The sequence below is a fragment of the Aotus nancymaae genome, unplaced genomic scaffold, assembly GCF_030222135.1.
Source record: "Aotus nancymaae isolate 86718 unplaced genomic scaffold, 86718_ANA_hifiasm-v0.15.2.pri h1tg000011l, whole genome shotgun sequence".
Lineage (NCBI taxonomy): Eukaryota > Metazoa > Chordata > Mammalia > Primates > Aotidae > Aotus > Aotus nancymaae.
Genome location: NW_026988422.1, coordinates 13,221,833 through 13,247,231, shown reverse-complemented (window position 1 = coordinate 13,247,231; position 25,399 = coordinate 13,221,833). Strand labels below are relative to the sequence as shown.

General features: G+C 37.0%; 1 protein-coding gene across 17 annotated transcripts in view; it reads right to left on the bottom strand.

Moving 5' to 3' along the window:
• PHLDB2 (pleckstrin homology like domain family B member 2) overlaps nt 1-25,399 on the bottom strand; it is a 225,587-nt gene that overhangs the window by 22,761 nt on the left and 177,427 nt on the right. For 8 of the 17 annotated variants that reach the window (XM_064374594.1, XM_064374596.1, XM_064374595.1 and 5 more), the window contains 7 exons: nt 19,951-20,079; nt 12,764-12,919; nt 11,754-11,864; nt 8,012-8,101; nt 4,553-4,696; nt 3,742-3,933; nt 985-1,125 (listed from right to left, as the gene is read on the bottom strand). In XM_064374594.1, coding sequence (XP_064230664.1) covers nt 985-1,125; nt 3,742-3,933; nt 4,553-4,696; nt 8,012-8,101; nt 11,754-11,864; nt 12,764-12,919; nt 19,951-20,079 — 963 coding nt within the window. The remainder of the gene's footprint in view (nt 1-984; nt 1,126-3,741; nt 3,934-4,552; nt 4,697-8,011; nt 8,102-11,753; nt 11,865-12,763; nt 12,920-19,950; nt 20,080-25,399) is intronic. The other 9 variants (XM_012460945.2, XM_064374604.1, XM_012460946.3 and 6 more) reach the window with 7 other exon arrangements.

Here is a 25,399-nt window from a genome sequence, read left to right as displayed (position 1 = left end):
AGTGAAGACAGTTGGGGAACACACTGCGCAAAACCACCTGAAAGAATGGCTGAAAGTCCTTCATGCATAAGGAGCAGAGGGCAGATGCAGGGCCAAGAATGCATGCGCACCATGCAAAAGAACAGGGAACAGCTACTCTTGTTATAAATGCACCCATTTTTATCTACCCTCAGTTTTGTGAGAGGCTAAAACTCAAGAAACCTATTGACACCCTAATGGTTTTAGCATTTTCAAAAAATAGTAAAATTCTTCATGTAGATAAAATACATTTGAAACATAAATTTATATAACAGATGAAAACAAAGTTGCTCTGATTAAGTGCTGGGGAAGGGTTCAAAAGCCTGTCTCATTCAGAACCTCCTTTACACCTGCCTCTTCTCTTTCCACAATGATCCCCTCAGGCATGTCAGCAGACCAGGAGGGAGAGCTCCGGCTGGACGTCAGATCACATAGGTTCACATTCCACTCCATTACATACCAGCTGAGGGCTCCTTGGTTACTCACTTAGCCTTATGACACCTCAGTTTATCCATACATATAACTGGGATGATAATCAATACTCTACTGCATAATGCTGCTGGGTTTTCAAATGAGACAATCCACATAAAAGGCTCAACCCAGAGTCAGCCACATGAAAAGTCTGAATAAATACTTGTTGCTGTTATTCCTGGAACACAGAGGCTACATTCTATCTTATCTCCAGATGTGGGATGCAGCCACAAGGAGTCTGTCATGTAAGTGAATTCCATCCATCATCTGGGTCCTGCTGGTAGAAAATACCCTGAAGTATGTTCTTTGGCCCCAGAGCATACAATTTCAGGTGTCCTCTGAACAGGTAGAAAATGCAATTTAGTCCTGATGTCTAACAAGTAAATTTAATGAGTTATTATTTAGCACTTTTCTTAAAAGGCCTTAGCATGTCAGTGAATATAATGACAAGAAGACTCATGGAATGGGAAGCCCGTGGTTTCTCCCGTGTCCTACCTTTGGGGTGATGCTTCTCCCCATAGTAGCACTGCTGAAATGTGGGGAGATGGAAGATGTGGTTTTCTTTCGAGGCAAAGTATCACTCAGATAGAGGCCTTCTTTATGCTGTTTTTTCCTTTCTTCCAGACTTCTAAAGTGCTTTAAATGCAAATGTAAGGCAAAATAGCAAAACTTGACTAGCTGTAATAGGTGACTAAAGAAATGAAGAATTATGCATTTACAAAAAAAATTTGGAATTTTAACAGAATTTTTCTTATTCAACATACACTGTGTTTGCTGTTAGACTTGAGCTAGTATGTGATTGGATACTAAACACTGTAAAAATTTAGACTGAGCCTAGAAATCTTCAAAATTCCACCTTTCATGTCTGTAAAGCCTGCCGCCTTGGGGCCTCAGGACAACTTACAACTTATTATGATGGTCGCCATGTGGATGGCAGAACAGCCCGTGGACAAAGCACATAAGCACCTTCTGCCTTTCTCTGTCTGGGCAGTTCTGTGTGATGGCACAGATACCAGTGTGAGGAGGACAAGACGGGAGGAAGGAGAAGATGAAGAGAAAAAGCGAGTAAATAGGGAGGTTGTTTGAAAGTTGTAATAATATTTCAGTCACATAAACACACTCAAAATCCACATAAAGTTTCCACAAAAGGCATCTTTTTAGGTTACTTTTGATGTAAAAAGACCTTGGCTAAGGAGCCCCTATAGTAATCTAATGGACTATTTATTTTTTTTCAGATTTTTAAGGCAAGATTTTTGTCCACTTGAAACTTACTCAAATTTTTCTTGGCCTCCACCTAGAAATGTCTTTACTAGTGAGATGATTTCTTGTTTGAGTGATGGGTGCACCAAAATCCCAGAAAACACTATTAAAGAACTTATCCATATAACCAAACACTACCTGTTCTCCCTAGAACTATGCAAATAAAAAAAAGAAAGAAAAAACACAAAAATGAGCTAAAAAAAAAAACTACTGCTGAAATATACTTGAAACATATAGATAAGAATAGAGGATAATTTAAGAGATATTCATATTCCCACCACTCAGCTTCACTAAATCTTAACGTTGCTTTATTTTTTTTTAAAGAAATACAACATATTTACATACATATATATCAAAGTGACTTCTAAATTAAAGGTTCTTCAGGTCTGATCCTTTTAAAATCATTTTCAAAGCTCATGCTTTTGAAATGCACAAAAATTAACGCAAAATTGAGTTACTCAATTTATAAACAGTCTTCAAATATGCCGATCATAAAAAATCTGCATTTTAACTTTGTAATTAACTGTTTATGCTAGCTAATAAATTTATTAAGAACTATGTGCCAGGTATGATGCTTTATATATATTATCTCATTAAATTTTTATAATAATCCTGTGAGGTAGAAACTATTACTATCTGTATATTACAGATGAGGAATCTGGGGTGGCCAGGATCATGCAGCTGGAAAGTGGCAGAGCTGGAATTCATGATCAGGTAGTCCATACTAAAATGATAATAATACTTAACCGTTTGGCTGATTAATGCTCCTTATAGATAGAAAAATGACATCAGAACACTTCAATCTAGCTCCCACCATGACCAAATATTACAAATTCTGAAATTCGTAACTTTCCAACATTCCAAAATGGCAGCTTAATAAAATAGAAAAGAACCCCAATGAAAACACAATCTAACTGAAATTTGGCAGAAAACAGCAGGTTTGTAAACTGTGATTGTTTTGTTACTAGAGATGTCTTGAATGAAGTTGTTAAAGAGATAAAGCCAACATCAAAATTGAAGACATTTAGGTCTTCCATTCTCCTTGTTCCTTCCTTGTATACATAACTTAATTCATCCTCCTTTCACCAATGTCCTTTCATATCAGCCCAGATGGCAGTAACCTTAAGGCAGCAAGAGATAGAGTCCTTTAACAAATGGTAATTGATGGTAAAGGTACCTTCAAGAAACACAGGGCTAAGCATGACCAACCAGAGCTCACCTACATGGGGGCAATGACTCTTTAGGATCTTCTGGCACCAAATTCCTGTAGGTATTTGATTATAGTTGAAAGGAAGTCTCAAACAGATTTTATTTTTGAATACCTGAGCCTTAATATATACTGAGTGTTCTAAAAGGAAGGCAACATTTAGAGTAAAAAAAAAAAAATTATTTAAAAATCTGGTGAAGAAAAACTGGATTTATGGACCAAATGCACTACTTGTGGTGTGACCTTGGACAAGCTACTTAACCTCACTGAACCTCAGTTCCCAAAACTTCAATATACAGATAATTTTTACTTCATATGATTGTTAGAAGAATATAAAGAGATACTTGTAAAATGTTTAGCAAATTCTGACACAGTAACAAGGAATGATGTCTATTATGGTTTCAACTATGTATAATAAAAATATTTTGTGTTGATGTCATAACTCTTTATAATATAGATTTTATGGAAATGCTCATTAGTATTTTGAGAGATATCTGAGAGAAGTTGCAATATTTTGGTTGAATGGTAACCGAAGCATGAGGGTATAAAAAGTGTTCAAATATATATATATCAAAGCCAGTAGGGGATACTCAAGCTATCAAAACTTTACAACAATTTTAACACGCTTAGAACACACTAAATGTTCTTAAGAGAAAAGAAAATCACAGAAGTATGCAACTTGCCTTTTTAAAAATGCCTTTGGGAAAGTAGAAGCAAAGATTCCACATAAGTAACTCTGGTGTGAAGATAACATTCCCAAATTCTAAATACCAGTTCCTAATTACCTGCTGCTCCTGCTGCTGCAGCTGCTGCCTTCTGTGTTTCTTAGCTGGTAGAGGAGGAGGTGTGTCATTTAAAGGTAAAGGATCGACAGATGTAGCCATGAATTCAGGCCATGGGGCTGATGTATGTTGAGTGATAGGATGAGGAGAAAGGGTGGAAGAAAACACAAATCCAGAATAGACAGATGATCTTTGCTTTATAGGAGAAAGAAAAGGTATATATGTGTCCACACGAAATGAAAGAATAAGACATAGAAATGAAATTGACAGTTCGATTGTTTTGTTTTATTTTACTTAAGAAGTTACAAGTGATGGGCAGTATCTTTCAACTTAGTCTCTTATTAAAATCCCACACTGTATGCAATTTGGATCACCGAAGGTATTTTAATATACTATTATTGGCCCCTCTTCAAGAAGGCTTTTAAAAGGCCTTGTATTTAAAAGCATCTATGTTACAAAACAAAATAGAAAACAAAGTCAAACTGAAAAAGTCAATTCAAATCAACAATTTTAGAAAGGCTTTTTAATTTATAAGAAAACTGAGTTAGAGTGCTAAGACACAGAACTTATTTCTCTGAACTTACTTCTCCTAGTACTCCACTCTGTAGCATAAATTTCATGGTTTCTAGAATTTTTATTGATAGAGCTGTACCCCAAAATTGGTATGCTTTATAAACTCAGCCTTACCCTGCTCCCCTGGCCAAACAGAAACATGTGTCATGCACACTCTCATGGATCTCATTTTCAGTTGGCCGTGGGTTAATTTCTGACATGAAGGAAAGCAGTGAATGAATGAAACGTCATGCCTACACACCTCTGTACTCTGTGGCTGGCTCGCCAGCACAGCTGTGGCAGGCTCAGTGGCAACAGCATCAGCATCAGCAGGAAACTGAGTGGAAGGGGATAGATTCGTGGAATTGCCACATGGCTCATTAATCTCATTTACACTGATATAGCCCTAAAAGGAGGAATTCAGAAGTTAAACACAAAGAAAGCAAAAGCTGAGGCATGCGAGAGTATTAATGTTCCCAGTACAATGAAGTTAGCTTAGAGCGGCACAGCCAGATATCTGTGGTATTATCAAATGTTTCATTAAGAGAATAATCAGCAATTAAAATGGATTTACATTGCTTGATCTTGAAAATTGGCATTCTAAATATTAAACACAATTTTTCTGATGAAATCAAGATAATTGTATTATAAATAACTCAACACCTTCTGTTTTAAAATATCCAGAAGTATCAGCATTCATTCTGTTGATGGATTAAGGTTGTCACAACATATATATTTAAAGTAATAGCACATCAAAAAATCCAAGATGTAAAATTGACAAGGCAATCACTTACTCCCTAATTCAAGAGCCTTTTCCACAAATCTTCATTCTTAGATTTTCACCTTTTTTGTTTCCTGATGAATTAGAGTGTGAGGAAAAGTGGACTGAGGGCTACTGGGTTTTACACCAAGAAAACATTTATAAAACAGTAATTTATTTGTAATGGGTTCTAGCTTTTGGACATCTCAACCAAATGAGAAAAAAAAGAACACTGTCTTCTCACGCAGGTGAGCCTCCCCTAGCAAAACAAATGTGTGCATGCACAGACACACACAGACACACACACACACACACACACACACACACACACACACACACAGTCCTAGGTGGAGTTGCAACCATGGTATGTCTCAATTCAAGGCAGCCTCCCTAACCCCTATCTCTACCCATAGGACAGAGAATTTCCAGTTACTTTTGAACTCAATAATTCAGTTCTGGCTTCAGCTTAGAGAAAATACCCACAGATCAAAATATCTGAGCAGCAGAACTCCTGAATATACATCTGTGGAAAAGGCACTTGTCAATTTTCATGGAAAGTAATAATACAGACCATTCATGATTTTCGCCACACCAATAAGACAGTGTGAAAAAATATGTAAAATGACATCTCTCTTTTAAAGGTGAAACTGAGTTAAATTGGACACATAGATTCTTCTGAAGTCCATCAGTCCTTTTACAAATTTCAGGCTGAAATCAAGGTGTATTTTAGTAAAAATTTTCTAAGTAAAAAAAACCTTGGTGTTGGTAAAAACCTTGAAAGGATTGATAACAAAGTGGAGAATGCTATAGTTGATTGTTTATAAATTGGATGTACCAGAGATTTGCACTTCAGAAAGTAGGACAGATACCACGTAAAGTTTTACAAGGCTAAACTGAAGAAAAGAAGTAGTCAACTAGGTCAAGTTCATTGAGTATGTAATACTGAATCAGAAAGAAAATGAAGAATTTTGGGTTTTTCTTTTGCTCGTTAATAGTAGACTATTTCGAAGCCAAGTTTTAATTATTTATAACAGTCATAACCATACAATTTAATTAATTGCTTAAAAAATGTAAACTGTTAGTAAAACCTGGGAGCTCTTTAAAACAGGTTATAAATTAATCACCCCTTTAAAAAAGAAAGAGAAGAGAGAATGAAAGACAGCAGAAGAAAAAAAAAGAAAAACATCTTGTGAGCCAAGTCTGCTTGGTACATGAAAGTGAACACACAGCACAAGAATTGCTATGTGTTCTCATAGAAACTCATTGTTGTACTTAACAAGCAGAAGAGTTGCAGATACACAGCAATAGTGAAAAAACCAAATGTGCTTTTGACATCAGGAGGCCTGCAGGAAATAAAGTACCAGCTCATTAACTGAAAAGGAAAGACTTCATTCTTCTATTAAAAGAGGAAGAAACTTTAGAGCCCATCTAATTCATCTGGATACCACAAGCTCTGCAGACTCTTTAGTCCAGAGTCAACTCCAAATCTTCCCTCTTAAATGATTCCTTCCCCAGCCTTCCCTATCTCAGTAAAAGGTACTTAGCATCTACTTCATTATTCAAACTGGAATAATGGCATGATTCCAGACATTTTCCTTTATTTCCTTTATTTCATCCCAACATCCAATCTATCAGCAAGAACTGTCAACTCTATCTCCAAAATACCTCCTAGTCCAGCTAATTCCCTCCATCTCTCTGCCATCCTCCAATTCAAGCCCCCAGCATCTCTATTGCAATCATCTCCACACTGATTTCCCTGCTTCTCCTTCTCTTACTCTTTATGATCCAGTAATCACAGAGCAGCCCAGAGTGATCTTTAACAAGTGGATAGCAAATGTCACCTCCCTGCTTAAAATCACTTAAAGGCCTCCCATCACACATGAAGTAGATCACATTTCTTTAACAAGACTCACAAGACCTGCCCCTACCCACCGTGCTAACATTAACTTAGGCCACAACATTCCATTCACAACCACGCTTTGTTCATTCAACCTGAAAGGTCCATGTTCTGAATAATGAAAACAAGCTATGAAACTGAATGATCTAATAAAGCTTTGGAAGAAATATTTCACAAAACGCTTCTGAGGTACATTGTAGTCATGCTTATTATTGTGATGAGCACTTTACTTCATATACTTATACACACAAAAATATTTTCTATGTAAGAGTCTTAACCCCACTGTCTAAATGGGTTTTTTGATTATGCAAACACTTATGCAGAAGCAAGATTTTCTTTTAGCTTTTTAGGAAAATAGTAAATATAAAGAATATAAACTATTTTTTCTCAGTTATAATTTTCCAAATTAGAGTTAAAATACTCTCCCAATGTAGCAATGAAGCTGCTGAAGATACTTGGGTCTGGGGGAAGTGGTGATGAATTGGGGAAAGATAGATATTGGGGATAAAGAGTGTGTACAGTTTACTGTAAACAGGACTTTCCAGTTTAGAGGTGAAAATAGCAGAAACAACAGTGGGGCGGGGGTGGGAAGATAGAGAAAAGAAAGAAACCCGACCACATTCTCAAGTGTTTGCAGGAATTTTCATGTTCTATAAGATTTGGGAGAAGGAGAAGTAAAATAAGAGAGGGGAGGGAGAAAGGAGACTCAGGAAGGAAAAAGGACAATTTAAGACTCATCTTGGTCTGGATCTTAAATTTTTTGAAATGCCAGATTAAGCTACGATGTCACCACCCAGCAAAGTAGAGACACACACACACAGACACACACACACACACACACACACACACACACACACACATACAATGTGCATCTGCATTAGATACAAGATAATCTCTGAAATCCTAAAAGCAACATAATGAAAGGCAAGAAAATCATACAAGGATTGGGTGCTTTCACAGGTCCCGTGAGTTAATATTTTTATTATTCAGCCAATCACATAAAGCTGAGATACATCTCCTGATTTCTAAGGCAACATAAAGTGACATGTAAAATCACAGCTTACCTCTTTTAAAGTATTGGGGTTAACAGGAAACCCTTTCCCCCCAGAGAGGCTGGAGTATTTCTTTTCCAAATTACAAAGATTCTCCTTTTCCTGAAGGAATACAAAATCTATTAAACTTAGTCAACCTTGGATACAACTGAGAAGCACAGTGACTTTGCATCAGAGACCAACATCAGAATCTGACATAGTTCCCCCATTTCTATCTCCTCTCCTCATACTCAGTCAAAACTTCAAATCTGTATACTGGAGGTCATCTTCTGCTCACTGATATGATGCATGAGTTGTTTTCAAACATAATTAGCTCTATAACCTAATAAATTTGGGCCACAGCTTGTTTTTTAAAAAAGAGTGGGCTGCTCTGTTTGAGGCAAGGATGGAAGAAGGAGCCCTTAGAGTCCTTCTCACCCCTGTCTTTCACTTATTTTCTCTTCCTTTCTTTCTGGGTTGTTTCTAGTTTTGTTTTGTTTTATTGCTATTATGGAAAAACCTACTTTAAACAGCCTTGAACAAGTTTTTTATAAAGACACCTTTTCATTTATATTGTGCAAATATCTAGAAGTGAAGTTGCTAGGTCATAGATGAATGTAGGTTAAAAAAACTTCTACAAAGTTCTCTGAAAGGACTGTACATTTTGTACTCAAGTAAGCAACGTATGAAAGTTCTAGTTCCTTCATATTCTTGTCAATGTTTGAGATTTTCACTCCTGTAGTCATTTTAGTTTATGAGGTGGAATTACACTGTTGTTCTAATTCATATTTCCATGATGACTAATGATGAGTATTTTCCCATATAACTTTTTGGTTCTTCATATATGTTCTTTTATAAAATGTCTATTCAAGACTTTCGCCTGTTTTTTTAAAATTTATTGATGCATCCCTATTATTGATGTGTAGGAGTTTTTAATATGTTCTGGATACAAGTCTTTTGTCATTTCTTTTAAGAAATTTTTGCTTACTCAAGGCCATAAAAGTGTACTTTCACTCTTATATTTTCTTCTGGAAGCTTTATAATTTTAATTTTTATGTTGAGGTCTCTGATATGTCTTAATGAATTTACATATATCATATGATGATATTGAGGTTTATTTTTTTTCATGTTGACCCAGCTGATCTAGCCCAACTTCTTTGAAAGACTTGTTTTGGTGCCTCTGTCGAAAATCAAAAGACAGTATAAATGTATGAGCCCCTTTTTGGACTCTCAGTTCAGTTTCATTGATCTATTTAATATACGCCTATTAGTATGGCAGCACCAACCTGTCTTAAATAGCTCCAGAGTAAACCTTGAAATAAAAATACAAATCCTCCAACTTTGTTCTTGTTCAAAGTTGTTTTGGCTATTCTAGGCCCTCTGCATTTTCATATGCAGTTGATTCCTATTATTTGCAGTAGCAACGTTCTATAATGTTGCCACAAACACTGAATTAGTGAATGCTGAACCACTGCTCCTAAAAAAAATACAGGGTTGGGTTCCTGCAAGCTTCTAGTCACAATATTTTCATCAACTAAGCAATATTAAACTTTCTTGAATGTGTGCTTCTGTTTGAAGACACCTTACTTAATATTATATACTGTTATGTAACATATTATACTATACATTAAGATGGATATTGCTGATTCGTTAACATTGAACTGACAGTCAGCAACACTATAACAGCATGAATGAAGTTCATCTAACACACATATTTTCTCCAGTAGGCACATCACAACCTTCTTGCATTTAGGAGCATTTATTCACATGTAATCACCATGCTTAGGAGGCATTTTACATGGCAAATCACCAACAACAACCCAAAATGTAAAAACATGGCATTGAATAATCCACAAAAATGACACCGGTTTACAGTATGAGCAATAAAACAAGAAGGTGAGATGCCGCCTTGTTCAGCCTCAGCTGGGAATGTGCATATTGGCCAACTCAAAATTTTCACCACTCTGTGCATTTCTGTGAACGTCTACAAAAGGGCCACAAGTATTGATTTAGGGGTTACAAATACATTTTAGCAAGTAGACATAATCACAAATACAGAATCCCTGAATAATGAAGATCAACTGTAAATTTTAGCATCAACTTGTCAATTTCTAGAAAAAAGTCTATTGGGATTTTGATTGGGATTAAAATGTATCTACAGACCAGTTTAGAAAAATAAATATCTTAATACTTATAGACCACAATTTTTATAATCAAATTGTATTTTATATATTTGTAATAGGAAAATATTGTATCTGTGATGTGCTTACCTATTTTATAAAATCTATCACTAAGTGTTTTTCTCTTTTTTTGGTTAAAATTTTAAATATTAAATACTATATATTACACTATCTAATTTAAGCTGTGCCTTTGAATATGGTGTTCAAAAGGTGAAACAGCAGTGAGGACGCTAATGGAAACAGTTTACCCCTGGAACAGGGGATAGAGAGGGAAAATAAAACTCGGTTTAAAGCTTTCTAGGTGGGAAAAGGAGGAAGATCGAAGCTGTCAGAAACACATGCAGACTGCAGGGACACCTCAAGTGGGCTGATAATTCTATGCAAAAGACCTATGTCCTCTCTCTCTCTCTCTCTTTTTTTTTTGAGACACGGTCTTGCTCTGTTGCCAGGCTGGAGTGCAGTGGTGTGATCTTGGCTTACTGTAACTTCTGCCTCCCATGTTCAAGCGATTCTCCTGCCTCAGCCTTCTGAGTACATGGGATCACAGGTATGTGCTACCATGCCCAACTAATTTTTTTGTACTTTTAGTAGAGATGAGGTTTCACCACGTTGGCCAGGCTGGTCTTGAACTCCTGGCCTCAAGTGATCTGCCCATCTCAACCTCCCAAAATGCTGGGATTACAGGCGTGAGCCACAGTGTCAGGCCTTCCTCCTTCTTCTTAACCTAAAATAGCTAAGAAGGGAATGAATACTCATTTATTTTAGGTGGGACTATGGTACAGCTTCATCCTTTAATACTTTCTTCTGGATTTGGTCTTTCTCTGCATCCCATTCTGAGTCTATCACACCTTTTCCTGATCCCAAGTGTCATATTCCTAGTGTAGTGGCTTGAATGCAGGGATCGGATCTGAGACTAGCTCCATCAACTTTACCGTTTGGTGTCTTATTGCTGAAATGAAACTAGAGACCATGTCAGAAAGTTAGGCTACAGCTTGTTTTTCACTGTCTTTGGGCAAAGAAATCCCTTTACAGGCAGTCACTTTAGGTGCTGGGCCAGAAGATGACATAGTCTCTTTGGTGAGGATAATCTTGCCATCCCTCTGACCATACCACATGGAGAATCTACCTACCCAATTAATTCAAACTAAATGCAATGTGACATTTGCTAGAAAGACCTACATACAAATAACTGGATTTCAAAACACCAGATCAGCTGTGCCAAAATATTTGACAGTAGTAAAAAGGACATTTTTCCTTAAGTCCACCTTAAACTGATGTTAGAATGCATTTTAACTGTTTGATGAACAATTTTTTTAAAAGAGGAAAATAATAATTTAAAAATACAGATTTTCCATAGTTTAGATTTTTACAACGTGAAAAAAGCATGAAGAAAACATCCCTGCTTATTTTTAAATGGTAGTTAATAGTTCAAGTATCAGATTATTAATGTGGAGGATTAAACAAAAAGGTATATAAAAATCTTACTTAAATTGTACAGCATTCACTATTAAAAGGTATTTACTTTAAAGGAGGCAACTTCCCTAAAGTTGGAAGCTATGTTTCACTGTGGTCAGTGCTGAAAAGGAAATACTTACTCTTTGCAACATCATTATTAAATTATTCTTTTCTTTCACAAAATGATCTTGTTCTCTCTGAGCCTGCTGAACAATGTGATTGGCTTGCTTTTTCAATGCAGAAATTTTTTCCTGGAGAAAAAGAGATGATCATAGGAAGATGAACGTTAAACATTCAAAGGTTTGCCAGTCTGTCCTAGAAAAGGGAGAAAATATTTTCACAACTGGAATAACAGTGACTACCTTTATTTGATGGTGGGCAGTGATTATTACCAAGAGACTGTGAGGCATTTATATGACCTGTCAGCCTCAATACTTTCTTTACTTAAGGTTAATATAGTTCAAGTGATTTAAAACCTATCTTGAAGAACCCAGAAGTCAACAGGAAATCTTGTTTTAGACTATCAATGAATTTTTTACATCTTGGGTACGCCTCATGAGGAAAAAACAATGGAATTTCTCATTTAAGCTGAGAGTTTAAGAAAACACTTTCTCTTGTCTTTCCTTTCCTCAATTTTATTGGTTTAGTACAGAGCCCTGGGTGTGATTCTAAATTCTGGAACAAAGTTGAATTCTGGGCTGGATATCTAAGTGCTGGGGTGTTGGGTGGAGTCAGCAGTAATCCGCATGGCATTCTCCTAATGGTAATAAGCTATCAGCCAGTTTTGAGAACTACTGAGCAATGAAAACAGAGAAAACTCCAAAATAGACTTTGTTCATAGAATTATTCTGAACCCAGTTACTATACTGCAAAAGAAAGTAATTTAAAACAAATACCTGAATTCTCGATTTTCTATGCCTTGGTTTTCACATGAATGAAAAAATTAGGTATTATTCATAAATGCATCTACAGCATTATGTAACAATGACTGTAATGTGTCTCAACTTGTCTATTTTGGAACACCATTTGCCACATATATGGCAGGCTCTGTCATCTGCCAAATGTGATATTCAGACAGACATATGTCATAGCTATGTTAAACAGAAGTATTTTTTGATTTTTCACATTGAATGACACCTGGCAGAAGTACCTTTCTAGAAACGATGTTCCGTTGATATTCAGCAACTTCACGCAGGAGCTGTTGAGTCAAATTCTCCTTTTCTTCATCTAGACGGCTCTCATGTTCAAGCTGCTGGAACTCCAGGTCTTCAAAGTGTTTGCTTTCAACATCCAACAGGTCAGCATCCTTTGGAGAAAAGGAGATGAAAACAAGACACACCGAGATAACTACGACCTTCTTAAGGTGAAGAAACAGTTATTAAAAGCAGTTGGTACGAGATATCTTTCCAATTACAATACTGACCAGGGTTAGAACATAACACTCTTTTGAAGTTAAGTCCCAGAGTGTGACTGTTAGAGGGAACTCAAAGGGGTGTGGTGGGGTGGGCAGCATTTATTTCATTCTCAGTTTGAGACTTCTCTGTGGAGGTGAGAATTCTTGCTTTAAACCCACTGGGTGGTTTTAAAATGGAGAAAGAAATATAAAAACAACTCAGTAAATAACCTAAACATAATCTACAGTCCAAAGGTGTAACATAGTGTCTTAAGAAAATTCTTCTTGTCCAGGCACAGTGGCTCAAACATGTAATCTGAGCACTTTGGGAGGCTGAAGCAGGTGGATCACCTTAGGTCTGGGGTTTGAGACCAGCCTGGCCAACATGGTGAAACCCCATCTCTACTGAAAATACAAAAATTAGCCGGTCGTAGTGGTGGGCGCCTGTAATCACACCTACTCAGGAGGCTGAGGCAGGAGAATCGCTTGAACCTGGGAGGCAGAGGTGACTGTGAGCTGAGATCGGGCCACTGCACTTCAGGCTGGGCAACAAGAGTGAAATTCTGTCTCAAAAAAATAAAAATATAAAAGAAAAAGAAAATTTTTCTTTTCCACAATTTTTCATAGAAAATAAGACTAATGTGGAGATTCAAGAGTCAAAAGTGGCACATGTACAGACCAGAGGAACCTAAGAGGGATACATGTATTCCAGATGGCACGCAACAAAATCTGCTGGACTGTGCAGAAAAAAATTAGACCTCCTTCATACTTGTTTTCAATTATTTCTTTTTCAGTTTCTCAAAAAATGTTTTCTAATGTAAACACAAGTAGCATAGTATGTATACATGATTTTAAATATATACATCCTTTAGGCATGCACTATATATATATATATATTTATAACAATATGGATTATAATTTTGTTAAAGGGATAAGCAATCAAAAACTTTTGGGCATGGGCTCTAGGTGAGGATCATGTGTCGGTGAAGATTTAGCAATTGTAACAATTGTATTGCTCTGGTGGAGAATGTTGATAACGATATGCATGTGTGGGGCAGAAGGAATATGGGAAATCTCTGTAACTTCTACTTGGTTTTGCTAAAAATCTAAAACTGCTGTAAAAAAATAAAGTATATATTTTTAAAATTAGAAATTAAGGTTTTAAAGCCAGGTATCTACGAACCCATTAAAATTATCTACACACCTGTTTACTGGGAAGTGTAAACAAAGCTTTTATGAGGCACAAAGGGAGACTCTAAGGTTAACATTCTCAGAATAAACTTGAAGACATTTAAGGAAGATCAGACATCGTGAAAATCATGTGGTCTAGAAAAGGCATTCTCCAACCTATGAGATACTTAAAGACAGGAATAGATTCATGCATCTACATTAATGCAGGGATTGACACATGTTATACAGATTCGTCTCCAATCTAGTTTTTTTTTTTTAAACTCTCTTATTTTTGAAGCCTTTATGATTATTTATAAATGGAGTATGTTCAGGAGGTTGCTTTTTCTTTTCTTTTTGTTTTGTCACTCAGGCTGGAGTGCAGTGGCACAACACAGCTCAACTGCAGCCTTGAACTCCCAAACTCACGCAATCTTCCTGCCTCAATCTCCCAAGTAGCTGGGACTACAGGTGCAAACCATCACGTCTGGCTAATTTTTGTATTTTGTTTTTGTAGAGGGGGCAGTTTTGCCATATTGCCCAGCCTGGTCTCAAACTCAAGTGATCCACTCACCTCAGCCTCTACTCACCTGGGATACACTCACCTGGGATTACAGGTATAAGCCACCACACCTAGCCAGATTTTTTATCAATATAAATTTATAAATAACCTATGTCCAAAAGAAGAGGCAGCTGGCCTCTGTGGCTCACAGCTCTACATAGCTAACACAGCCAGAACATTTTTTGGTTGTTTTTCAATCAAATAATCAAAGAGAGTTGAATAAATAATTATATGCTAAGTTATCTCTATATCAATATTCAACCCCATCCCCACTCTGGTTTTTATATTAATGATAAAGCAACCCTTTTGATAAAATGGAATGTATTTCTAACTTCTCCAATGACTTTTACTCTAGGGATGATCCATAGAAGAGCTAGTAGCTACTGTGTAATTACAACCAATAGTATAGCAACAAGACTATCATGTCAACACAGACTGAATTCTCAAAGCTTAAGAGCAGGAAAAACACAATTTGAAAAACATATTCAACATTTCTTAACACTTCTTTACATTTTATATGGCCCAAGAAAAATAAGCGCTCAATTTCAAGTTTTTGGTTGACATTTCAAGTTTATCAGACATTTCAAATTTATAACTTCTAAAAGAATTAATGAATTAAGAAATAACTCAAGTGTTATGTCTTAAAACAGTATCCTTAGTTTTGAAATAATTCTCTGGCTGACATACAGGCACATACACTCAAGTTTATAAAGTCTTCCAATTAAGCTTGATTTGTGGCCAAAAATTACTGAGATTTTTAAAAAAGGAAAAGCAAGCCCTTTTTCTGGCTTATAAGTGATCTTCAAAGTGGGCATATGTCTCACAACATATACACTTTGCTAGTCAATTTCTTACTCCACAACTGGTTAATTACGCAACATGCGTTATTTTAACCCTGCATGAAAGTCAAAGAATCATTCATTTGTAGTAAATACTTAAACTACTGCATGAAAATAATGGCACACTAGGTAAGAAAGTTGAAAATTAAGCTAAGCTCAGCACTCAGACTCTGCTGATGTAATCATCTGATCAAGTTATCTAAACCATCAAAATGTGTGTATATAAACGTACATCTTAAATGAAAAACTATTTGGGAGGGGAATAAAAACTTGTACAAGATTTCTGTATGAATAAGAAGTTAGGGAATGGAATTTGGTGGCGGGAATGGTTTAATTGAGCACAGAATAATATGTACAGGAAGTCCAAAGTGAAGAATGTATATAACTGATTGAATGAAATTTTTTTTTTTTTTTTTTTTTTTTTGAGACAGAGTTTCGCTCTTGTTACCCAGGCTGGAGTGCAATGGCGCGATCTTGGCTCACTGCAACCTCCACCTCCTGGGTTCAGGCAATTCTCCTGCCTCAGCCTCTTGAGTAGCTGGGACTACAGGCGCACGCCACCATGCCCAGCTAATTTTTTGTATTTTTAGTAGAGACGGGGTTTCACCATGTTGACCAGGATGGTCTTGATCTCTTGACCTCGTGATCCACCCGCCTCGGCCTCCCAAAGTGCTGGGATTACAGGCGTGAGCCACCGCGCCAGGCCCGAAAATTTTAACTATACTTCACTCACTAAAAGAGCATTACAAATCTCTACTGTCTAGCAAGCTCAAAGGCCAGCCTGAAAGAACCTAAAACAGCTGCACTAAAGGAAATTCTGTGCAATTTCTTTTTTCTTTCCAGGAACTTTTAAAATAATGTATATGGCAGAAGTTTACATGTAGTTCTTTATGTTTTCTTTGCCTGATGGAGGGACAGGAAGAAAATATGATATGACCAGGAGAAATTGCAGTAATAAGAGCTCAAGGCCAACTCTGGAAGCAGCTTTAAATGGGGCTCAGGGTTTTCTTAACTTTCACACTTTCTACATACTTTTGGGATATGGAAAAAGACAGTGGAAATAATATAGTCCAACCTCCTTGAGGTAGTTAATAGTGTCAACCTGATTGGATTGAAGGATGCAAAGTATTGATCCTGGGTGTGTCTGTGAGGATGTTGCCAAAGGGTCACATTTGAGTCAGTGGGCTAGAAAAAGCAGGCCCACCTTTAATCTGGGTGGGCACCATCTAATCAGCTGCCAGAGCGGTTAGAATATAAAGCAGGCAAAAAAAAAAAAAAAAAAACCATGAAAAGACTAGACTGGCCTAGTCTCCCAGCCTACATCCTTCCCCCGTGCTGGATGCCTCCTGCCCTTAAACATCAGACTCCCAAGTTCTTCCGTTTTGGGACCTGGACTGGCTCTCCTTGCTCCTCAGCTTGCAGACAACCTGCTGTGGGATCCCATGATTGTGGGAGTTAATACTTAATAAACTCCCCTTTACATATCTATCTATCTATCAAATCAGTTCTGTCCCTCTAGAGAACTCTGACTAATACACTCCTCATTTCATATATGAGGATATTGTGGCCCACAGAACTTGAATGACTTGTCCAAACTAATGGATAAACTGATTTTATTGCCAGTGATAGCAAAAGGTCTTCAAACTGTAGATCATTGAATAAAATTTTTTAAAAATACCAAGATAGCAAAATCAACCATTCATTTGAGAATCAAAAGCACAAGAAGACAGTTACCTGGCTGGGACAGTTTTCTTGCGCTTTTGATCTTTACTCAAATAAATGTTTGATTTTGATCTCGATTTAAAAAAATCATCCCATGATACCTACAATTAGTAGATCTTTTTTCTATCACTGGCTCTAAAATCATTTTATCCATTAGTCTTGGACAAGTCATTCAAACTCTATGGGCCTGAATATCCTCCTATGTGAAATGAGAAGGTAGGATGGGATTATTTCTATTATCTTTTTCCATATGAGATGAGTTAAATGACTGGTTCTCATTTAATGTCAGCTTTCTTTTCCACACTATTAGTAACCCAGGGATTGCTGAGCCCATATCAATTTCTAGATTGGTAAGGCCATGTTAACAATATACCAACCAGAGGCCAGAAAACCAATATCAGATGAAAATTATACTTGGACTCTAACACAATGACGTAAAGCTAAGAAGACCAGCCATAAGTCATTATGCTGCATGCACAATGACTTATGAAATCATTCTACAATTTCAGCTTAAGTATTCAAGGCAATAAGCAGTTTAATAAAATGAGTTTCTTCTTTTTCATTTATTTTTTACTTCGTGTGACTTGCCACCTAATGAAGCTAGTTACAATAAATAAACTTTATCAAATCTAGTTTAAACATCCAAGGGAAAGCTTTGTAGTGAAGTCATATTCTGAAGTGTCTGAAGTCTAAAGGGAGATAAGTTGTGATAACACAGAAAGTTCCTAAAATGAATGGACTCCTCATGAAGTAAGTGAACTTGTTACTGATTAAGCCAAGGCATTGGTGAAGAGTTATACTGGTCGTCAGCCCTGAAAAATACAATTAGTAGACCTCTTAATACCAAGTGAACAGTAGCCACCACAAGCCAGTTATCTCTCCTAAGGAAAGAGGTTTTATGATAAGAATTTTACACTGTTTGGAGAGGAAAGGGAAGAAGTCTCAGCCTTCAGTTAATGGAAGACACTGTCTGCATCATTTCCTTTCCTCTTCTGTAGTCAAAATCTTTAGAACACATACAAATTTATGAGTTATCGTAAAAAATCTACATTAAGCTAAACAGTATTTATATTAATCATAAGCCAAATTTTGAATAGAATCTATCAATTTTTATGTGAAGCAATGTTTATAAAGAATACAAACGATAAATGGATAACCAGTGGAAGGGAAGGACAAAATATACAACGATGCTGCTGACTGCAAATAAGGAATTAGGACAACTGCGTAAAATCCTGCGTGACAAGGAGAGTTAAACTGTAAGCAAATATGAAAAATAAATCAGTTTTCCCATCTCTTGTTAACTAGCAGAAACACAAACAATTACAAACCAAAATTACTTTACAAATACTAGTTTTCTTCCAATCATTTTTATCACAAAATTTTCAGAGAATTGTGACTAAGAGGCAGGAAGTTTTATCTTCTTACAACAAATTGAACTCTACACAATAAAAGGAGTAAAGGGAAGAAACACCGTTAAAATTTTCTTTGCTCCAACATTGCAAGAAATAAATACTAAAACTGTTATGCTGCAGTTTAAATGGCTGCATTGGATACTCATTATTAAGATGCTCTCAATTTCTGCAATACATTGAAAAGTTTTAACTGTGATTTTTCTTCACCTAGTGATGTTCTCAGAGGTAGCAAATATTTTTGTATTAAAGGTCATCTTAAGAACTTTCAAGGATGTGCTATGTCAATAAATTTTTCAACCTGCCCATTCACAAGAAGGTACAGACATAATAACATGGATGAAACTAGCTTGTTATATTCAGGTAGAATCATAAATTGTTACTCACTTAGGACAAATTACTATTACGTGACTTTCAGATGTCCAAGACTGTTAATGACTGCTTCCCCAGAGGGAAGCAGTTTACTGGGGCTGCTGTTTAAAGGATATGACCCAGCTGGCAAGAGGCTATGAAATATTAAGTGGCTGTGCCAGTGTTTATGAAACTATCCACCTGGAAAGTCTTGCTTTCAGAAGATAACCAGTGTGCTTGTGTTAAACACTGCCGACATTACGGATCAGTTAAGCTTGACAAAGCTTAACTAGAAAGTCTATGCTGCGTTAAGGTCTTTAAAGTTATGAAGCTCACATGAGATGTTGAGGGCATAAGTAATACCTTGCAACTTGGGTCTTGGTGTTTAATTGTTGTGATTGGACTAATTAGTTAAATGTCACTAAGCAGCAGAAAGAAAAGGAAAAACAAAACAACACGTGCTGGTGGGGAGCAAATCAGAAAACAGAATAATTTTGGGACAAGAGCATAAAATCAAGCTAAAGAAAAAAATATTCAAGGGTAAATAGGACTCATGATGCAGCAGAGAACGCAGCGGAAGATGTCAGTTGATATAAACGCTACGACGCTGATGTTGATTACGTATCAGAAATAGCTTCTTCTGTCACAAAAAAATGACTCCAGAATGGTTTTGCATTATAAATTAGGTGAAGGATTCTAATAAGGAATTTAAAAAACTGATTAGCATAGAATAATATATACTGTTAGCATGCATTTTTCCATTTGAAAGTATCTAACGACTAGAACTTACGCAAACTTACGCTATATGAAGTAGTAAGTCACAGGTAAGTGGCACTTAAGTGAAAAACAAAAACGAAAAGCAAAATAACTTGTGCATTCCTGTTTGCTACTGACCCTCTTCAGTTGTTGTTGTAACTGTTCCCTCATGGACTCAGGACAATTGTCCAGCTGGGTCTTCTGCTCGGAGTAAAGCTCCTGAAGCCTCTCTAGTTTTTCCCTTTCAGCATCAAGCTTTACCTTCTCCTGAAGTTCAGAAACCAGAAAATAGAATAGAAATTACCTTCACACCCCAAGCAGGTGCTAGTGAACATTTCTCAAGGATAACACAAACAAACATACACAAACCCTGGACATTCTATGAACGTAGAAACATATCTTGTTAGTGGCTAGGATAAAAGGATATAAGTGGAAGTTAAGACAAGGGGATTGGGGAGTTTCTGCATCCTCCAAACACAGTCCACTTCATGGCAATGACTCCCGCCTTCCTTCCCTCCCTCCTTCCTGCCACCATGTTACAAAAGCAGGGAAAGCAACGGTCACATTGAGTGTTGGTCATTGGCTGACGACAAAAGAAATTCCAATCGAGTTCATAAGCAAGCCTTACCAAGAGTCACCCGTCAGAGATCCAGACAAAGGAAAGGGGGCATTTATCCCAATTACTGACATAGCCTAACTCGCCCAAGGCATTTGCACAGCAAGTTTTGGAATTTACTGGTTTTGTTCTCAGGTTAGAGGAACTCTAGGTGTATTAATTGACATCCCCAACACCTGAAACAGTTCTAGCTATTTGGAAAACCTCAGAACTTACATAGTTAGCAAAATCTTAATCCAGAAGGATTATTCAAGGACTGAGAGAGCTAGGAAAAATGCAATACAGACAAAGCAGCAAGCGGGGAGGCACAGCAGGCAGCTCAGACACACCAAAAATGTGACAGGGACTGCAGAAATACAGACTTTCCCACAATGACTGACATGAAAAACTGAAACACAAACTATGAAAAAAAGAAAAGAGTCAGAGAAGAAAGGAGAAAGAAGATAATCCTAAATCCCTTCCAAGTCACACGTGCCAATGAGACCCTGGACGTTCTCTAGGATGTAATAGGCACATACTCTAATACAGTGATTACGCGGCCTTACAATGCTACCTCTTAAATTAAGAAACAGGCCAGGCATGGTGGCTCATGCCTGTAATCCCAGCACTTTGGGAGGCCCGAGGCGGGCAGAGCACCAGGTCAAGAGTTCAAGACCAGCCTAGCCAATGTGGTGAAATCCCGTCTCTACTTAAAATACAAAAATTCACCAGGTGTGGTGACACACGCCTGTAGTCCTAGCTACTCAGGAGGCTGAGGCAGAAAAATCACTTAAACCTGGGAGGCAGAGGTTGCAGTCAGCCAAGATCGTGCCACTGCACTCCAGCTTGGGTGACAGAGTGAGACTCCTTCTCAAGAACAAAAAAACAAAAAACAAAATTAAGAAACAAAACTTCAGTTTGTTTTGTGCCAGTCTTCCCGACGTGTGTTCTTTTTATGATGCCCTGAACGCCTGAAACAAATTTTAGACATGTTTTCTCCTCGTTCAATACCCTCAGCCTAAACAAAAGTACTTTATGAATGGCTTTGACAATGTGACCTTCAGTAAGCAAAATGACCACCAACTTCTCCTCCTTATATGCCCTGTATATAAACTGGTAGGAACAAAACTAGCTTCTAAACATATCACAGAAGGACTCTTATTAAGGATTTTTCTCTGAAATAGTCCTATGAAATTATCCTTACTACTTTTTAAAAAAATCAAAATGGCCATGATTTCCTACGTTAACACATAGATCCTGTATAAAAGATGTTATGGTTCATATCTAAAACTACATGACTTCAATACCAGTTCACCTGAGTCTCCCAATTTTGACTTAAATTTAGAAATGTGTATTTGGCTTTAGAAATGTAATTTTCATAAAAGTTCGGAAGTCATAAACCCGAGACTCCTGCTTCATATATCAATCTAAAATGGTTCCATAACAACTTAAAACTTTAACAGACTACAAAGAAAGTTTCTTCGATCTTCAGCAGTCAGCTTACTCACTGTACACACCAGCTGTGCCAGAGCTGGAGAAAACAACGGCATTGCTAACAGAAGAGAGGATGCTCACCTGTGCTAATCCACAGTAAAACTGAACATACTAGTACTGGTTAGTCTTTTGATTCAGAATTATTTTTTGCTTTAATAAAACCAGCAATAGAGAATACCTGTTGTCCTTTGGCTAAGAAAATGTGTTGTTTCCTATGTGTGTGCATCAAAGATTGCCCTATTTACACAGCAAAATAATTTTGTCCCAAAAGAGTTCTATTTCTAGGTACTGCATCACCAGACTCTGCAGGAACTGTGCCTCCAAATGGAAAACTAGAAAGTAATTGAAAAGGAAGAAGACTACTTATTATAATTTAATAGCACATGTATAAAGCCCTAAAATTTAAAGTTATCTTTGATAGAAAACACTGATACAATATTTGATAATACAGAAAGCCACTGGCCTAAAACATAGTAGTAAACTCAAATCAACAACTAATAATAATTTTTTAAAAACCTATGTTTACATAGTGCCTTACTTCTGAGGTGCGGAAAATATTTCATAATTCATACAAGAGGGCATTTAGAAGAGTTATGGAAGCAGGCACCATTAGAACTTTCTGCAGCTTCTCTGTCTATCAGTAACGCTGTGACCACTACCTGGGTCCCAGAGCAAAAGCTCAGTGGGGCCAAAGCTAGGGCAAAGGAAGTGAAGGGAAAGGATGAAAGAAGACCAGTGGCAGGTGGGCCCAGCCGTAAATCACAAGGACCACAGAGGTGATATCCCTCCTGTGAGAGCCAGAATAGACCAACTTTCAGCCAGAAGGAAATTAATATTCTTCTATTCTATTTATTGCCCAGGAAGTTTTTAAAGGAAAATTAGCTCTAGGCAAGCAGTTCATTAGAGCTGAAAGTTTCACCTTCTTTAGGGAATCTTGCTTTTTAAATGTAAAATATTAAAATTGAGGTTATTCCTTTCCTCCACATTTAAATTGGCAAACTCACCTATTCTAGCTACAATGGGTACAATAATATTTTCCAAACACCACATTGGGAGATAATATAACTTTTTTGTAAAAGATTCATAAATGTACTTTCAGGAAAAAAATGAATTAAAAAATTTTTTTAAACAGTGACTCACTCTGTCCTCCAGGCTGGAGTGCAGTGGTATGATCACAGCTCACTGCAGCCTTTAAGTCCTGAGCTCAAGTGATTTTCCCATCTCAGCCTCCCAAGCAGCTGGGACTACAGGTGTGCACAACCATACCAGATTAATTTTTTATTTTTTATTTGTAGAGATGGGGGTCTCATTATGTTTCCCAGGGTGGTCTTGAACTCCTGGGCTCAAGTGATTCTCCCACCTCAACCTCCTAAAGTGCTGGGATTATAGGCATGAGCCACTGCACCCAGCCCAAAATGCATTTTTAAGAAATTCAACACAATTTCACTTTATTGGAAAAAAAAAAATAAGATTAATAGAAATTAAAACACTCCAAGAAAATCCAGATGTACAAGAGGGCATTTATAAAACCACAAACAGAATAGGACTTTCTAAGAGACAGCACTGTTCTCACTTTGACTTGTCTTCTCTTGATGTACCAGCAAAATCCAGCTGAGTCACAAATTCATGCCAGTTTTGACCTATTTTGTATATCAAGACTGACGTTCCTAGAGCTCCACATTCATATATAGACAAATGTAAATTATTCATGGGTAAATTAAGGTAGAAATCAGTTTATAAAATTGGGCCTATATTTGCTTCCATAGTGAGTTGTTTGTTCACTTGCCCAATAACAATTGAAAGAGAACTAGAGGAGAGGAGAGAAAAGAGGGAAATGGATCCTGTCCTCATGTAGCACAGTCCAGTTAGTCCTTAGAACAATGTGGAGGAGCTTTTAAATATACTATTTCCTAGGACCCAATTTAGTTACAAATCCAGGGGCATAAGGCTTAGTAACAAGCATTTTAAAATCTCTCCAGGTTTTCTGATATGCAGCCAGGTTGAGACCCACTGACTTAGGCACCCAGGGTTACATGAGAGGCAAAAGCAATCAACTACAATTTGATTTTTCTAATGAATACACAGAACATTAATACAGGATCCACCAAAACTAAATATTTGGTGCTAGTGCCTTTACTTCATAGTATAAAAGGCCTCTCTTACAAATAATATCCCAATTGTAAGTTTTTTACATTTAAATTAAATGCCTCAAGTAAACCAAACAAAAACTGTGACAGATCCTAATATGCAATATACATATAGACAGGGATGATCATTTCAAATTCAGAGGCAAAATATTTATCATCTAACCATACAAATGATCAGGAGTGTTACAAAGTTTACACTAAAGAATTTGAACTTGCACATGAGTTACCAATAATCTTCAATGATCTTAAAAATGCAAGGCTCTCACACGTGTAATCCCAGCACTTTGGGAGGCCAAGGCAGGTGGATCATGAGGTCAAGAGATCGAGACCATCCTGGCCAACATGGTGAAATTCCATCTCCACTAAAAATACAAAAATTAGCTGGGCATGGTGGCACGTGCCTGTAGTTCCAGCTACTTGGGAGGCTGAGGCAGGAGAATCACCTGAACCCGAGAGGCGGAGGTTGCACTGAGCCAAGATCACGCCATTGCACTCTAGCCTGGGCAACAAGAGCAAAACTCTGTCTCAAAAAAAAAAAAAAATTTAAGGCTCATCAAAGGACTACTTATTCTGCTAGATCTCAAGGTTAGAAGACAATAACATAAATTGTCTCTCTTCTAAGTTGTATTATTGTAGGAATAAACAAATTTAATTTGCTAACCCTTTGGAGTTTCAGTACTACACAGAATATTCTAGAATACTAATTAAAAAATCATTTAACCATATTTAAGTGTGTAATACTTGATAAACAGATGGCTCAAGGTTACAAATTTATTGATTTGTAAGGCTGCCAGATAAAACAGAAGACATTCGCCTAAATTGGAATTCCAGGTGAACAACAAATGGCTTTAATGTTAAGTATGTCCCAATTATTGCATGGGACATAATTACACTACAAAATAATTCTCTGTCTGAAATTCAAACGTACCCGAGGTTCTTGTATTTTTATTTGCTAATTCTGGCAACCCTGTTAGCATGATAAAGATTTTCCTAAAAATTAAAATCTACTTTTGTAATTTCCAAACTGTTTAGCACAGAACCCAGCACACTCTAGGCACTCAGGCCACGTTTCATTAGACATGGAGTCGGGTTTGGAATTGATGCAGTGATATGTTAAAATTTTAAGTCTCTAAGCCTTCATGTATTTATTTATTTATTTATTTATTTGACAGAGATGAGGTCTCACTGTGTTGCCTACACTGGTCTTGAACTCCTGAGCTCAAGTGATCCTCTTGCCTCAGCCTCCCAAAGTGTTGGGATTACAGGTGTGAGCCTCCATGCCTGGCTAGCCGCCACTTTTAAGGGAGGTCCCTTCAAAGTCCTATCTGCATATCCTGAAATCCCTTTCCTT